Raw genomic sequence first — 16263 nt, 5'->3', positions numbered from 1 at the left:
ATTTTAAGTACTTAAGATAAATAATAAATACAAAGCGCTAAAATTGAAAACACTAAATGTTTTCTAAATAATTTAATTAATATTTAAAGGAAAAATAATTTAGAATCATAATTTAATTTTTACATAAAATTTTCATTTTTATATTCCAAATAATATTTTAATTTTGCAAACAGTTTTCAAAAATAATAATAAAGTGCACAAAAGAGAAAATGAATTAACGAATCGAGCATAAAAACAGAAAAAAGAAGATTAGGCCTTGGCCCAGTATGTTTCCTTTTTTCAAACTAGGTCAGAAACTAAAAACAATATCTGCGAAAATTTAAATACGTTCCTGTTTTATAAAAATTTCTACACAAATACATAAAATGTTTAAGAAATTTCAGAAATTTTTAATAGTTTTCTGATTTTTTTTGAAATTTTGAATTTGTTTGTATTTTTCAAAAGTGGTTCGCCTTCAAAACTTTATTTGTGCTTTTTTAAAAAAAGATTTCATGTTTTGACATTTCGAGCAATTTTGAAACAGTCTTGCTTTTTGAAATGCAAATATTTGTATCTTTTCTAACAATATTTGAAAAGGCAAACTTTTTGAAATTTCGAACAAATTCCTGCGCGTGGCGTTGTCTAACTGGGGAACTCCTAGTCAGCGCTTTTGAGCGCAAGTTTGGAAGTTGGCGCATGCCAGCGGACTGCGGCCCAATTTTCAAAGCGCATGCCAGCGGACTGCGGCCCAATATTGCGCCAGTTCGCTCGGCTGCTCGCCAGATTCACACGGGTGCTCGCTTTGCCCGCTAGCTTTGGAAAAAGTTCACGAGTTTGAAAAACAGTTCACTAAATAAAAAATTGTTCATGAGTTAAATTTTGAAAACTATATGAATTGGAAAAAGTTCGTGACTTTTAAAATTGTTACGAGTTAAAATTTTAAAAAGATCATGAATTTGGAAAAAAGTTCATGGATTTTTAAAAAGTTCACAAATTTTGAAAATGATTAAGAATTTGAAAATTGTTCATAAGTTAATTTTTTTCAAAAGTTCCCATGTTGGGAAAATGTTTGCAAATTAGGAAAAGTGTGAGGATTTGAAAAAATGTTTCCTCAATTTTTTAAAAATTCACAAATTGAGAAAAAGTTGGTGAAAAAAAAGAAAAAGAAAGGGAAAAAACCGAGTGAAAACCATGCAAGAAAAAGGAAAAGAAAAACCGCTCAGAAAAATCTCGTAGAACCAGAATCGGAAATGTACGCAACAAGAAAAAATGAAGTAGAAATACACACAACAAGCCTTCTGTTCCAGTTGGTAACTATGATCGGGATTAAACCACTTGGTTATGTGTTTGAATCCCAAGTGGTACAATATTTTTTGAATCTCGAAAAAAGGAAAAAATGTGACTGGGCAAAAAGGTAAAAAAAATGTGAATGGGCAGAGACCAGGACAGAGCCTACTCCTCGTCCTTAGTCGATTGTAAGTACCCACGATACACACGTCAGTGGATACAATTTGCCAATTGGCGGAGCCAAGGACTGAGCCTACTCCTCGTCCTCAATCGATTGTATGTGTCCACAATACATACGTAAGTGAATACGATTTGCCAAAGTTCGATATTGCCCTTCATACCTTTTTTTGGGGTGGGGGAGGTGGGGAAGTAGGGCTCATAGCATTATTGTAAACAGATCCCTATAGATATATTAGTCAGTTTGCGAGGGATCAATGCTCTGCTGACAGGGCAGCCATGTAGCCGGGTTTTTCATTCAAAATCATTTTTGTCCTTATTTTTTAACTTTCAATCTGTTCATCGTCAATCATGGTAGTACAACGAACACTAGAAATAATAAAAATTACTTTCAGATCCGTAGACCAACTAGCGACGACTATAAGCACTGAAGCGAGCCGAAGACGCGCCGCTGTCATCGCCCCTCCCTCGCCGGAGCCAGGCAAACGTTGTTGTAGTACACAGCCAGAAGTCGTCGTGCTAAGGCCCGTAGAACCAACGCACCAGAACAGCAACCGCCGCAGATGAAGAGTGTAGATCAAAACGATCCAACCTGAAGACACACGAACGAAGACGAACGACGAACAGATCCAAGCAAATCCACCAAAGACAAATCCACCGGAGACACACCTCCACACACCCACCAATTATGCTAGAGGCATCACCGGAACGGGATTAGGCGGGGAGACCTTTATTCCTTTTTTCAGGGAGCCGCCGCCGTCTCGCCTTTCTGAGCAGGACACAAACTCTAACAAAGCTCGGATTTTTTTTTTAAATGGAGCCCTCCCACCAACAAGAGCCGAGATCCAATCCGTCTCCATGGCCCTAAGGCCACCGGAGACGGGACGGACCGGCGCCGGCGTTTATGTCTTAAATTGATCAAATCTCAAGTTGATTGCCTAAAGCATGCAATCAGTTTGAGAATGACTACTTAGTTTGGCCACTAGTACTAACATATTACCGAAAAAAGTTTCCCCGCTTTATATTATAGAACAACCATCACCGAATACATCCGACAGATTGAAAATGCACAAAACACACACATTCAAGGAAAGATACAAAGGTGCTGGCCACCGATACACCACCCCACCGACAACAACAGAAAGGTGAATCAGACAACAACGAAGCCAAGCCTCCAAAGCAGTGCCTCCAAGAAAGGTACAACCAAGGATAGCCGCCACTGCTCGATCCGCGAAGATCCGGTTTTCACCCGAAGCAAGACGACATGAGTGGGAGCACCGCGACGGAGCCTTCAGGAAGGGTACAACGACAACGTCCGCCGCCACCGTCGGCCAGTCAAAGGACTGGGCAAGTGGTATACCCCAGCGCTCACACCCCACCATCACACCTAACTCCGTCAACCACCCGCCAGGCCATGGTTGCCTGCCCGCACCTGAGACGCACGCTCCGCCCACAAACGCCGCGCCTCCCACCATCAGTGTCGCCGCCCTGCAACCAGACAACCCCGAGACCTACACAGAGGCCCCGGCTTTGGACCAACCGATGGCCCTCGACCGACAGATCCACCTGTAGACGCTCCGCTGGTAGAACTGCGCCAACGCGCTCGCGGCCGAGGAACGGGGGAGAAAGGCGAGCGGACGAATCCGGACCGACACACCCCATGCCGGCGACAGGTGACGCGACCGCATCAAGGCCACCCATCCCTCTGACCGAGCTCCCTGCCGAACACAAGCAAAGGAGGAGGAGGAGGAGCGGACGCATCCGGACCGGCAAATGTGCCGGCGACAGGTGGCGCAACTGCATCGAGGCTAGCCATCCCTCCTACTAAGCTCCCCCACGAGCACCCCATTGTCACCCCACCATGGTAGCTTGAACATCTCTCCATGAGGCCATCTGCAACCGCGCGCTCGCCGACAAGGGAAACCAAATCGACCCACCGCTGCAGCCGAGGTAGCTCACCAGGGAGGCCCTCCCGCATCGAGCGCCGCCGTCCAGCCGCATGTGCCTGACTAGACAAGGGCCGCCCACCTCCACCGAGGGTCGCTGGCAGCCCGCAGCTACAGGGGCGGGTCCGGACGCGCCGCCATGAAGCCGCCGCGTCGCGCTGGCCTACAACACCAAGACGGCAGAGGGAGGCCGCTCACAGCCAAGGGCGCCCATGCCCCACGTCGTGTGCCGACCAGATCTGAGTGCCGCAGCCACGCCATCCCCGGCCTGCACGCGCGTGCCACCACCGCGCCGCTAGCCCACACCGCCGCCGCACCTTGGCGTCGATGCACTGGCACGCCCGCCGCCAAGCGCTGCGCTCTCGACCGGCCGCCGCATCCCGCGCTGAAGCCACCACGCGGGGAGACGAAAGAACCCCACCGCCGGTGGCGACGACCGGGCGTCGGGTGGCGGCGAGGGAGGAGAGTAGGGAGGGAGGCCCGGCGGTGGCTAGGGTTCCCTCCCGGTCGCCGTGGGGCGACGCGAGAGGGAGAGGGGCTGCTTTCTCAGTACTAACATATTTAGGAGAACAAAAGAAAAGCAAGAGTGAAAATGTGTCATTTGTGCATTAAATGTTTTGGAGAAATGGTTGGTATATGGATTAACTTCTCAAAAAGGATAATCTTTTGAGAAGTTAAAACTTTTAACCTAAAAGATAAAAAGTGCGCGCGCACTATCAGTCGTTCCCGAGCGGCCGAACGCGAGCCGTCGATTTGCGCTGCGGCGATAGGAGGCAAGAGGACACGGGTCCACTTCGCGTCCAAAAGAAAAATAAACCTCCGTAGTCTGCACGAGTCGCTATCCTCCAGCATCCCCACCTTTCGTTCCCATCCCCCTCGAGTCCGCCGCTGCCACACATCGCGCCGGCCGAAGCGGCCGGCCCCGCCTCCGTGCCGCCGTGTCCCGCTGCTCCCTCCCGTCCGCCAACTCACGTTCTCCTCCGCAACGTTGGCCTTGGCATCTAATCGGGGGGGGGGGGGGGGGGGGGGGGGGGGTGCGCGAGCAGGCCGGCTGGAAACCCGAGCAGCGGCGCCGTTCTGTTCTCCGCCTCTCTTACCTGCGTGATTTTCCTCTTCCTGCACGCTGGCCTTGGCCGTGAGGTTTTCGCCTTTTCGGCCAGCCGTCAGGCAGTCATGGACGGGGGTTCATAGGGAGGGGCAGGGGACGCTGAAGACGAAGATGGAGGAAAGAGATACGTCGATCTGTCGAGGCCAGAAGTGACGGAGCAGCAGTAGCTCCAGCCCCATGCGCGCGTATGGTTCCCGCCTTCCTGTGATCCAGTGATTCAGTTTCCGGGTGTTAGACGCGGGCCTCGGCCTCGATAGCCTACTAGTCCTGGCTCTAGATCAGATGAAAGTAGCGCCTGATGGTGATCGATCGAACTGAGGAACAAGTCCCGCAACCCCGGCTCGTGCATGTGAAATTGGCTCTTTACTGAACGGTGTTCGCGTGCGTAAATGAGAGGCGTTCCTGCATATTAATACTGAAGAAAGAGAAGGCACATGACATGGATATAAATGGTTACCTCAGGTAATCTCAGAAAATTTAGCAAGTATGACCGATGGAAAAGCTACTCCTTGTAGCTTGTAAATGTTACGACCATACTTTTTCAATCATGAGTAATAAATATGCTTGATGCAAACATGCTTTCTTTAATCACATTTTTGTTGTCATCTATAATAGTTGTAGTTGCACACATAACTATTCTCAGTTGGATACAATCATTAAAAATTTGCACACATGGCGATCATTTTTATTGGCATCTATAGTAGTTCTAGTTGCATACATAGTTGTTCTCAGTTGGGCACCATCATTGAAAAGTTGCACACACGATGATCATTCTTGTTGGCATCTATAGTAGTTTTAATTGCACACATAATCATTTTCAGTTGGATACGATCATTAGGAAGTTGCACACACGGCCATCAATTTTTATTGGCATCTATAGTAATTCTAATTACACACATAATCGTTCTCAGTTGGATACGATCATTAGGAAGTTGCACACACGGCCATCAATTTTTATTGGCATCTATAGTAATTCTAATTGCACACATAATAGTCCTAGTTGGCACATGCATGACCACATAGTTGCACAATCTTCTGCATAGTCACATATGAATTCTTGTGGAAGGTTCTCATGCCCCGCCGCGAAGTTGCACACTTTCGTCGGCACAGTCGCACATGCATGTCAACAGAGTTGCACAATCTGGTTCGCATAGTCGCACATGAATTATCGTGAGAGGTTCTCACGTCCGGCCGCAGAGTTGCACACTCTCGCGGGCATAGTCGCACACGCATGGACTCAGAGTTGCACAATCCCGTCCGCATAGTCGCACATGAATTGTCGTGGGAAGAGCTCACGCATGACAGCGGTGTTGCACACTTTTGTCGGCACAGTATGGCCACAGAGTTGCACTGCATGTTCTTATCCGCAGTCACTCATGAATTGTCGTGGGAGGTGCTCACGCCCGGCCGCGGAGTTGCACACTCTCATCGGTATAGTCGCACATGCATGCCATAGAGTTACACAATCTCGCCCGCATAGTCCCAATTAAATGTGCTCATGCATGGCCGCGGAGTTGCACACTCTCGTCGGCATGTGAACAAAAAAACTGAAATTACAAAAGCATGTGTGAACACATTTAATTCGGATCTTTGATTTTTTTTCAAAAAGCCATAATTTTTAAACCGTGCGTCGGAATTAAGATCCGTTTTCATCGTTAAAACCCTCCCGACGTGCTTTTTAAAACATGATCCCGCATGGATATGTTTCAATGAACTTTTGTGTGTGCAATTTACTCCCCGTTTCGGTGCAACTGTGTAAGAGTCGATGTGCAACTACTTGAGCGTCGACGTGCAACTTTGCACTACCCATGGATGTGCAGTTTCCACCGACGGAGACCTCCACCCCAAACTACCCCTAACACTGAGATGTGCAACTTTGTTTGCTGCCCAAGCCAACTGCCTAGTAGTTGATGTTCTACTTCCCCCCTGCCCGTTGATGTACAGTTTTCAGTGTTTGCTATCTCGACCAACTGCCTAACAGTGGATGTGCAACTTCGGATGCTGCCTCGGCCAAGTTTCTAAGAGTGATGTGCAACTTTTCCCGTACCCCTATGGACGTGTAGTTTTGACTGCTAGCACCCCGTCCAAACCACATGTGCTAGTGAGATGTGCAACTTTAGCTCCATGTATATATGCAACTTTTTACTGCCCTCATGGATGTTAGTTTTCACCAACCAACTATCCCTGCTTGAGATGTGCAACTTCGCTTGTTGCCCCGGCCAACTGCCTAGCAAACTATGTGCAACCTCGTCTATTGGCCCCGCCAACTGAAACTACATATCCACAAGTACATAGAGGAAGGAGTTGCACATCGAATACTAGGCAGTTGGTTGAAACAACAGACTAACTTGCGCATATTGCTGATAGGGTAGATGGGGCAGGGTGTGCAAGCAGTGAAAAACTACACATACACGAGTAGTCAAACTTCGTTTGTTGCCTGCCTATAAGATGTTGGTGTCCTTGTCCGAGCTACCCTTCCTATGAGATGTGCTTCTTCGTTTTCTACCCCTACCAACTGCCTAACAGTTGATGTGCAACTTTATCTGTTACGCCAACCAACTATGCCAATGATAGCATGCAACTCTGCGGCTGTACGTGTGTGACTATGATGCCGCGCGTGTGCAACTCCCACATCCGATTGTGCGACTGTGCCACTACGTGTGTGCAACTGCCGCAGTTGTGCGTGGGCTACTGTGCGGACGAGAGTGTGCACCTCTGTGGCCGTGCATGTGTGACTATACCGACGAGAGTGTGCAACTCCATGGCTGTCATGTGTGACTATGTGGCGAGAGTGTGCAACTCAGCAGCCGCGAGTGTGCGGCTATGCTAACGAGAGTGTGTAACTCCGCGGCCGTGGGTGAGCTACTACGCCGACAAGAGTGTGCAACTCTGGGTCCTACGTGTGCGACTATGCCACCAAGCGTGTGCAACCCCGCAATCGTGTGTGAGCTATTATGCATCCAGACGAGAGTGTGAACTTCCGTGGTCGGCATGTACGACTACGCCGATAAGAGTATGCAACTATGTAGCCGTCATGTGCGACTATGCGACGAGGGTATGCAACTCGGCAGCCGCGCGTGTGCGACTACGCTGTCGCGCGTGTGCACCTCTTGGAGCCGTGTGTGAGCTAGTATGTCGACGGGAGTGTGCAACTCCGTCATCGCGCATGTGTGCACCTCTTGGAGCCGTGTGTGAGCTAGTATGTCGACGGGAGTGTGGAACTCCGTCATCGCGCGTGTGCACTTTCTGCAGTCATGCGTATGCGACTATGCGAACTAGAGCGTTCAACTCCGCAATCGTTCATGTGCAAAATTCTTGATAAATTCAGTGGTATATTCAGTAGCTCAAAGCACACCATAGCACTATATTCAGTAGGAGAAAAATCGGCAAACCATCAACACAAAAATTCAGCCGCGGCCAAAGCAGCTGCAGGCCTGCAGCACATCAGCCTGTGCTCGTCTTGCAAAATTCAGCATGAATGAACTGAGCAAACACGAACAACGGCCACGCAAGAACTCCGTTCCCTAGCAATCTTCGTCTCCGTCTTGCTGCAGACCAAGGACAATCTCCGCCCCCTCCTCCGCCCAAGCTTCCTCCTCTGGCCGTTCCGTCTATAGCAAGCTCGTGTTTCCCCCTCTCCCAACCACAGTAGCCATGCCTGGAGATCCCTGCTGCAGACCCGCCCAGATCAGAGAGAGAGAGAGAGAGAGAGAGAGAGAGAGAGAGAGGAGAAGATGGGACTTTCCTTGGGGGCACTAGGCATGGTGCCAGGGGCAGGAATCGAAGCAGTAGCAGAAGCCCATGGAGGAACGCCCAGGTAAAGAATCCCTTGTCGGTGGTGGCGGGTTCTCGATTTGCCGGCCGCCTGACCTGGTCCTCGATCTCCCTCATCTCCTCTCTGCTATTCTCTCGTACAAGGGGAGGTGGACGGGGAAAGGGTGGGGGCGGAGGCCGGCGGCGAGGTGTGACTCCGTCAGACGAGGCTCGGGCCAGCGGCCGAGGGCGAGGAAGGGAAGGTCTTCCGTTGTTTTTCTTATTAATCGAGTAGACAAAAAATATTTCTATTTTAGGCCGGCCGCTTGCGAAGCCCAGCGAGCAGCTGGCCGCTACCCCGCCCGCACCTGAGACGCACTCTCCGCTCACAAACGTCGCGCCTCCCACCGCCAGAGCCGCCGCCCTGCAACCAGACAACCCTGAGACCTACACAGAAGCCCCGGCTTTGGACCAACCGACGACCCTCGACCGACAGATCCACCCGTAGACGCTCCGCTGGTAGAACTGCGCCAACCCGCTCACGGCCGAGGAACGGGGGAGAAAGGGGAGCGGACGAATCCGGACCGATGCACCCCATGCCGGCGACAGCCGACAGGTGACGTGACCGCATCGAGGCCACCCATCCCTCCAACCGAGCTCCCTGCCGAACACGAGGAAAGGAGGAGGAGGAGGAGCGGACGCATCCAGACCGGAAAATGTGCCGGTGACAGGTGGCGCGACCGCATCGAGGCTAGCCATCCCTCCTACTAAGCTCCCCCACGAGCACCCCCATGTCACCCCACCATGGTAGCTTGAACATCTCTCCTCGAGGCCATTCGCAATCGCGTGCTCGCCGACGAGGGAAACTAAATCGACTCACCGCTGCAGCCGAGGTAGCTCACCAGGGAGGCGCTCCCGCGTCGAGCGCCGCCGTCCAGCCGCATGTGCCCGACTAGACAAGGGCCGCCCACCTCCACCGAGGGTCGCTGGCAGCCCGCAGCTACAGGGGCGGGTTCGGACGCGCCGCCACGAAGCCGCCGCGCCGCGCCGTCACCACCCGCTGGCCTACAACACCAGGACTGCAGCGCCACCACCCCCCACCAGCAGATCGCCGCGGCAGAGGGAGGCCGCTCACAGCCAAGGGCGCCCATGCCCTGCGTCGTGTGTCGACCAGATCTGAGCGCCGCAGCCACGCCATCCCCGGCTGCACGTGCGTGCCACCACCGCGCCGCTAGCCCACACCGCCGCCATACCTTGGCGTCGATGCACCGCCACGCCCGCAGCCAAGCGCCGCGCCCTCGACCGGCTGCCGCATCCCGCGCCGAAGCCACCGCGCGGGTAGACGAAAGAACCCCACCGCCGGCGGCGACGACCGGGCTTCGCCCGGCCGCGCCCTCGGGCGGCGGCGAGGGAGGAGGAGAGTAGGGAGGGAGGCCCGGTGGTGTCTAGGGTTCCCTCTCGGTCGCGCGTGGGGCGACACGAGAGGGAGAGGGGAGGGGGTGCTTTCTCAGTACTAACATATTTAGGAGGACAAAATAAAAGCAAGATGAAAATGTGTCATTAGTCCATTAAATGTTTTGGAGAAATAGTTGGTATATGGATTAACTTCTAAAAGGACAATCTTTTGAGAAGTTAAAACTTTTAAAGGGAAGGGTTAGAGATGCTCTTGTAACCTCAAATCCTCAATCCACTGTCGACGTTGAAGCATTTCAAGTGGATGTACATATGAAAATGTTGAGATGCAAAAAAGAAGTAGACAAATTGTGCGGTGCTGACTCCCTCCATGGTATTATGCATCACGTACGTACACTCATAATATCTTGTACACGGGCAAACAATCAATCAAACTGCAACAAATAGGACCCCAATTCTCTGTGAACAAACTAATTAAGCACTCTCCAGAATGATCGATCGATCTACTCATTAATTTGAAGGCTCCTTGCAAGCTTCAGCAGTGGCGTATGCCAGGAACTCCATGAGGCGCTGGTTGTAAACGCAGGGCCTCTCCAGGTGCACGAGATGTCCGGCCTTGTCTATGCTCTGCAGCATCGTCTTCTCCCCGAGCTGCCTGTTATACCCCATCAAAAACCATCTGTTAATCTCAGCTCATACGCTAGCTAGCTTGAGCTTACGCTCATGTCTGAACCTTAGGAGCTTACTCTTTCATCGTCTTGGCGAGCTCTATGTTGAAGATGTTGTCGTTGTGTCCCCAGAGCAGAAGAATTTTCTGCGGCAAAACGGGGACGGTGGCGTCTTTGTTGCTCACCACCAGACCTTCGAGCAGCTCGGCTCTTTCCTTGCGGTTGGTGAACATCACCTCGAGGAAGTCCCTGTGAAGGCGTTCCGGGAACCAGAGCCTCCGGTGGGCAGCGATGGAGAGCAGCGCCTTGAGCCCCTTGACGGACTCCGGCAGCAGCAGCTCCGCCGACGACCTGACGCCGATCCGCTCCAGCGTGGCGTCGCTGATGGAGTCGGTCATGGCGACGACGGAGCCGGACACGACGAGCGAGCGGACCAGGTCCGGCCGCGACTCGGCCATCTTGAAGGCCACCATCCCGCCGTAGCTGAACCCCACCACCGTGCAGTCGTCCACGCCCAGCTTCCCGAGCGCGGCGGCCAGGCACTCCGCCTGGAACCCCGGCGACCGGTCCGTCGACGGCGACGTGGAGCCGCCGAAGTAGAGCAGGTCCGGGATGTACACGTCGTAGTGCTTCGCCAGCGCACCAACCTAGACAGCATGAATGGATTAATCAACCATAACGACGAAATGTACGTAGTTTAACAAAGTGCAAAGTGCAAACCTGGAACTGCCAGGTTACAATGCCTTCGGCAGCGAAGCCGTGCACGAGCACCACGGATGGCCGGCGCACTCCCTTGGCTTTGGACGTCTCGCTCTGCTTCTCTTCGGGCGCGACCGTGGAGTTGTTGCCAGGGACCTTGTCCTTGGGCACCCAGAAGGTGAGCACCGTGCCGGCGCCGTCGACGTCGACGGTGTGCTGCCGGAGGCCGGCCCACTTGATGAGGAAGTGCAGCAGCGGCTTCTGCGCCTCCACCAGGTTCACCATCCTATCCTAGCTGCCTGTGCTCCTTGACTGCTAGATGGTTCCTGGATCTACGCACAATTCAATGCTGCTGCGTGGGAGAGCCAGTGTAGGTGGTGGTGATCTTATATAAGAGTGGCGGACGACCTGGCTGCTGCACGGCGGGTCAAGGATACTATTACTATTCGAGGGAACTTCTCTTAATGGCATTCAACTCCTTCCGGTGGTAGTTGCAGGTTCTTCTACCGATCTTGAAATTTTCTTCAAGGCATTCATTTCCTTCTGGTGGTAGTAGTTGCAAGTTGTTCTTCCACCGATCTGGGTGAAATAAAAATGTTTTCACGCACCGAACGGAACACTTTCTTTTGCTAACCTATCACTATCGCAGGGCCGTTATCAAGCGAATCAGACACAACTATTTGTTGGTTAGCAATTGTGGATGGGGTTAGATGAGCTGCCCTTGCCTACTCAGAGCAACCGCGAATGCTCACATGGGCGTGCAATGCTGCCATGTACGCGGATTAATTCCACGCCAGAGGAAAGACGACATCCTCATGTCTGTTAGAAATAAATTAATATATGTCAATAGTTAATGTAGCATATCTTTTATCTTTACCTAATAATAAAGCAAATTGGGTTTCTTTCATCCGTCATGGCATTTTTCAGAAAAGTCTCTCTATTTCAAAGAATTCAACCCGCAGTCCTGTTTTAATTTAAAACGAATCGTTATTTTCATATTTTACACAGAAGTCCTTGTCTTTTTTTAAAATCAACCCGCCGTTCGGATTTAAGTCACACCCGAACCGTTATTTTACATTTTTTGAACCCCCCCTAATGTTTTAGGTAATTCATCCGCGAATCATATTTAAGTCAAACAAATGCTTTTTAAAATCATCCATATCTTTTAAACCGTAACTCCGATTTGAACATGTTATATATGAAATTTGATTAGAAAAATATGTAGAATATGAATATGAGATTATTTTTACTTGTTAAGTATTTTTAAATAATATTTTGGAATATATTTGATTCAAACCAAATGATTTTCTAAATTATCTGTATCTTTTAAATCGTAACTTCAATTTTAACATATTATATATGAAATTTTATTAGAAAAATGTGTGGAATCTAAATATGATGTTAATTCTACCTGTTAAATATTTTTTAAATATTGTTATGAAAGCAAACTTATAATTTATAGCGCAAGATCCATTTTTTTCATACCGGCGGCGATCCAGAATGCAAATAAACACCCCACTATAACCATAAAAGGAAAAGAAAACATCGATAAGTACACATGCATACCTCTGAAAAATGTCGCAGAGGAAAATAACAGATTTCTCATCGCGAGAGTGAGAGAAAGCGAACGGGAGAGAGAGAGAGAGAGAGAGAGGAGAGAGGGAGAGAGAGACGCCTTAGGATTAACCATATTCAACACACGTTTTTTTTATTGTTTTGTGTGAACACCGAGGCCATCGCTCCCGAGGGTGAGAAGGAGGATAAGCGGCAACACAAATATGATGCCTCGCGAAAATAAAGAAGATGGACCTATTGTGGTCTTAAGTGATGGTTGTTGAGTTAAGAGTGTGTATTATGTTTTCTCTCCCGTTACAACGCACGAGCTCTTCTGCTAGTGCTAATTAATGATCCGATGTCCAAACCCAAACAGTCATGTCCTGTGAAAGCATCCCTTTACACTTAACATGTACTCGTAACTGCCATATCCCTTTGGAGGCATCCCGCATCCCCTCACCGAATTTGTTTGATCTCCAGTGTACGCGCCTTGCTTGATCCTTTGGAAAATAAAATAAAAAGGACTCCAAGCAAATGCTCGGTTTTCCTGATTGTCATTAGATTCATCAACTCGAGCCAGCCAGTAGATTTTAACTGGTAGAGCAACCTCATCCTGACGCTTTGGCCAGATGGCATGATGCTCGACAGTCACATGCAACCTGGACTTGAAATTCACACAATCAATAGTAGTACGTCACATGAATTGGACGCTTCAACTGTACTATTTGCAAACCTATCACTATCGGTTGAGCCGCTATCAAGCGATTCAGATATTGCTATTGTTGATTGGCAATCGTGGATGGAGTTAGATGAGCTGCTACTGCCTACTCAAACCAACCAGAGTATTGCTCGGCCAGTGCTCAGTTTTGCGTGCAATGCTGCCATGGACGCAAATTAATTACGCGCCACAGAATAGACGACTTCCTCAGGCTGGTCATAGTGGAGAGGAACATAAGCTATGTTACTAGTCTATGTTATTACCTTTATAGTGGGTAGTGTAATATGTGTGATAATATAAATGTGTCATTTATTACTTTATTGACTCATTTTGCATTGGGAAGCGCTATGTGATGGTAACATATTATGTTACTCTATTTGTCTCTCTCCTAGTTAACTACTTGTCACCTCACTATTTTTTTATATGTCATCTATGTTACTAATTATGTTACTTTCACTATGACCAGCCTCATAAGAAATAAATTAGCACACATCTATTATTAATTAGTACATGCTAATTAAAGAACCTTCATTACTGAAGGGGCCCAACCCTAAACAGTCACGTTACTATGGACAGAATCCCTTCTCTCTCCCCTGTACTCCTTGAACTAAAACCATAACAGTTATATCCCATCGCTTGGAGGCATCCCCTCAGGGAATTTGTTCGATCTGCAGTGGACGTGCGTCATTATATCCTTCAGAAAATAAAAAGGACTCCAAGCAAATGATGAGTTGTTGTGATTGTCATGAGACAGCGCCATCATTTGTTGGATCAGGTCGAGCGGGCCAGTATAGATTTTAATTGGTAGACGAACCTCGTCCAAAATGCGTGGGACAGCGCCATGATACTCGACAGTGCATCCTGGACTTGAAATTCACACAATCAACAGTCCATCACATGGATTCGACGCTTGAATTGGAATAGTATTGTCAAGCCTATCACTATCGGCAGGGCCACTATCAAGCGATTCAGAAACAGCTATCGTTGACTTGGAATTGTGGATGGAGTTTGTTGAGCTGCTCTTGCCTACTCAAAACAATCTGAGTATTGTTCGGCCAGTGCTAACTTCTGCGTGCAATGCTGCCATCGACACAATTAATTCCTCGGCACAGGAAAAACGACTTCCTGGTAACTGTTAGGAATACATAACACATTTCAACTATTAGTTAACATATACTAATTAATGAATAGTAATTATTGAAGGATTGTCCAACCCCAAACAATCACGCCCTAAGGACGCAACCCTTCTCTCTTTTAACAACTTGTTTAATATATGAACTTTGTTTAAGGCTTTGGTATTTTGAACTTAACTTTGTTTAACGTTAATGGGTTGCAAATGCACCAGCCAACCGCCAACCTTCATTCATGTAATCATGTGCCACTCCTATTTTTACATGCGGGCAATTTATGCACTCATTCTTACTCCCTCCGGTTCAAAAAATCAATTTATGGACATTTTTTTAGTTAAACAATGAAACCGTCATCTTGCTATCATCTTTAATATTTAGTTTGACATCTAATAATTCATATTTTTAATCTATCTCAAATATTACATTAATAATATTGGTATTAAAGACATATATGGTCAAATTTCATTTTAGATCGGAAGGATCCAACCTGCACACACACATACGTAGAATCTATTGGTCAAATTTAATAACGTTCGTACGTACAATATTTGCATTAGAAATTAGATACAAGTATGGAATAATGAACAATATTTAGGTAGGGTATCTGAAATGGTTCGGAACAAAATATTCATGGAGTTCCGTTCACTTTCTGCGTTTGCCTGCATTGTTCTGTTAACTATTGAGCTCGAGTAGAACATTGATTTAGTTCCCTGTCTATTTCCTTTAATAATTGAAGCACTATCACGGTTATTTAATATAACTGCTGCAACCTGGAGTCTAACTAACTAGTGTATACATTCAAGATTATTCCTTCCTAATATATGTATAAACACTTAGCAATCTATGTTATGTCTACTCTAATTAACCTTGCATCTTATACATCCCTAGTATTATCAGCATTTTTTAGTCCATGATTTTTTTATTTCTAACACCAGATTCTTTTTAAACACAAAAACAATTTTTTAATTCGATGAAAAGCTTTTGAATCTAAGAACAATTTTTACTGTCACAAATAAATTATGAATCCAAGGACATGTTTCGAACACCAGGAACATTTTTTGAATTCATGAACAATTCTTAAATTTCAAGAGCAATGTTTTAATTTGATTAACATATTTTGAATTCTTGAATATTTTTTATGGATTCCGAGAATAATTTCTGAATTAGAATAATTTTTCATTTCGTGAACACTTTCCAATCGCAGAAGTTTCTTTTTGCTATCCTCAACAATCTATGAATCCAACATCAATTTTTTAACTATCTTAACATTTCTTTGAATCCATGAACAATTTGTTTCATTTATGAATATTTTTTGAATTTCATGAACATTTAATATAAAGTGCAATTCTTGAGTTATTCACAGAAATATTGAATTATTAGAACATTTTTTAATACAAATAACTTTAGAAACCCACACACAGTTTATAAATTCCAAGAATAATTTTTGAATTAAAAGAACAGTTTTTGAATACCATGATTTTTTAATCCAAGAAAAAATTTCAGTTCCATGATATTTTTTGAATCTGAAGGACAATTATTGAATTCCAAGATCACATTTTGGGTTATAATTTTTCTTGAATCCAGAAACAAATCTCGAATTCCATGAAAAAATTGAATCATGCAAACATTTTATGGATGCCACAATTAATTTTAAAATGTTAGGAACAACTTTTAAATTTCAAGAATAATATGTTAATTATGTGGACATTTTCTTAACCCATAGTTTTATTTTTAAATCTGTGAACATATTTTGAATCGGAAGACAATTCGCAGAATAAAATTTGAATTACATGCATTTTTCAATTCCTTGAACACCTATTGAATCAAAGAA

At 47.1% G+C, this 16263-nt stretch overlaps 1 protein-coding gene across 1 annotated transcript; it reads right to left on the bottom strand.

Annotated features, from left to right (window-relative positions):
* Window positions 1-10003: 10003 nt before the first annotated feature.
* Window positions 10004-11406, bottom strand: LOC125529900 (uncharacterized). Its single transcript, XM_087514025.1, has 3 exons — window positions 11052-11406; window positions 10410-10978; window positions 10004-10318 (listed from the first exon to the last, which is right to left on the bottom strand). The coding sequence occupies exons 1-3, from the start codon at window positions 11313-11315 to the stop codon at window positions 10174-10176; spliced, it is 978 nt and encodes a 325-aa protein (XP_087370151.1). The 5' UTR covers window positions 11316-11406; the 3' UTR covers window positions 10004-10173.
* Window positions 11407-16263: the final 4857 nt, after the last annotated feature.

The sequence above is a fragment of the Triticum urartu genome, chromosome 3A, assembly GCF_056163025.1.
Source record: "Triticum urartu cultivar PI428250 chromosome 3A, HENAU_Tu73, whole genome shotgun sequence".
Lineage (NCBI taxonomy): Eukaryota > Viridiplantae > Streptophyta > Magnoliopsida > Poales > Poaceae > Triticum > Triticum urartu.
Note: the sequence above shows the minus strand (reverse complement) of the source record. Positions and strands in the feature narration are given on the sequence as shown.

Coding starts and splice junctions, on each gene's coding strand:
- LOC125529900 (XM_087514025.1), bottom strand. CDS start 11,315: ATGGTGAACCTGGTGGAGGCGCAGAAGCCGCTGCTGCACTTCCTCATC. Junction 10,979..11,051: donor TTGTAACCTGGCAGTTCCAG/GTTTGCACTTTG, acceptor CATGCTGTCTAG/GTTGGTGCGCTGGCGAAGCA. Junction 10,319..10,409: donor CTCGCCAAGACGATGAAAGA/GTAAGCTCCTAA, acceptor GGGGTATAACAG/GCAGCTCGGGGAGAAGACGA.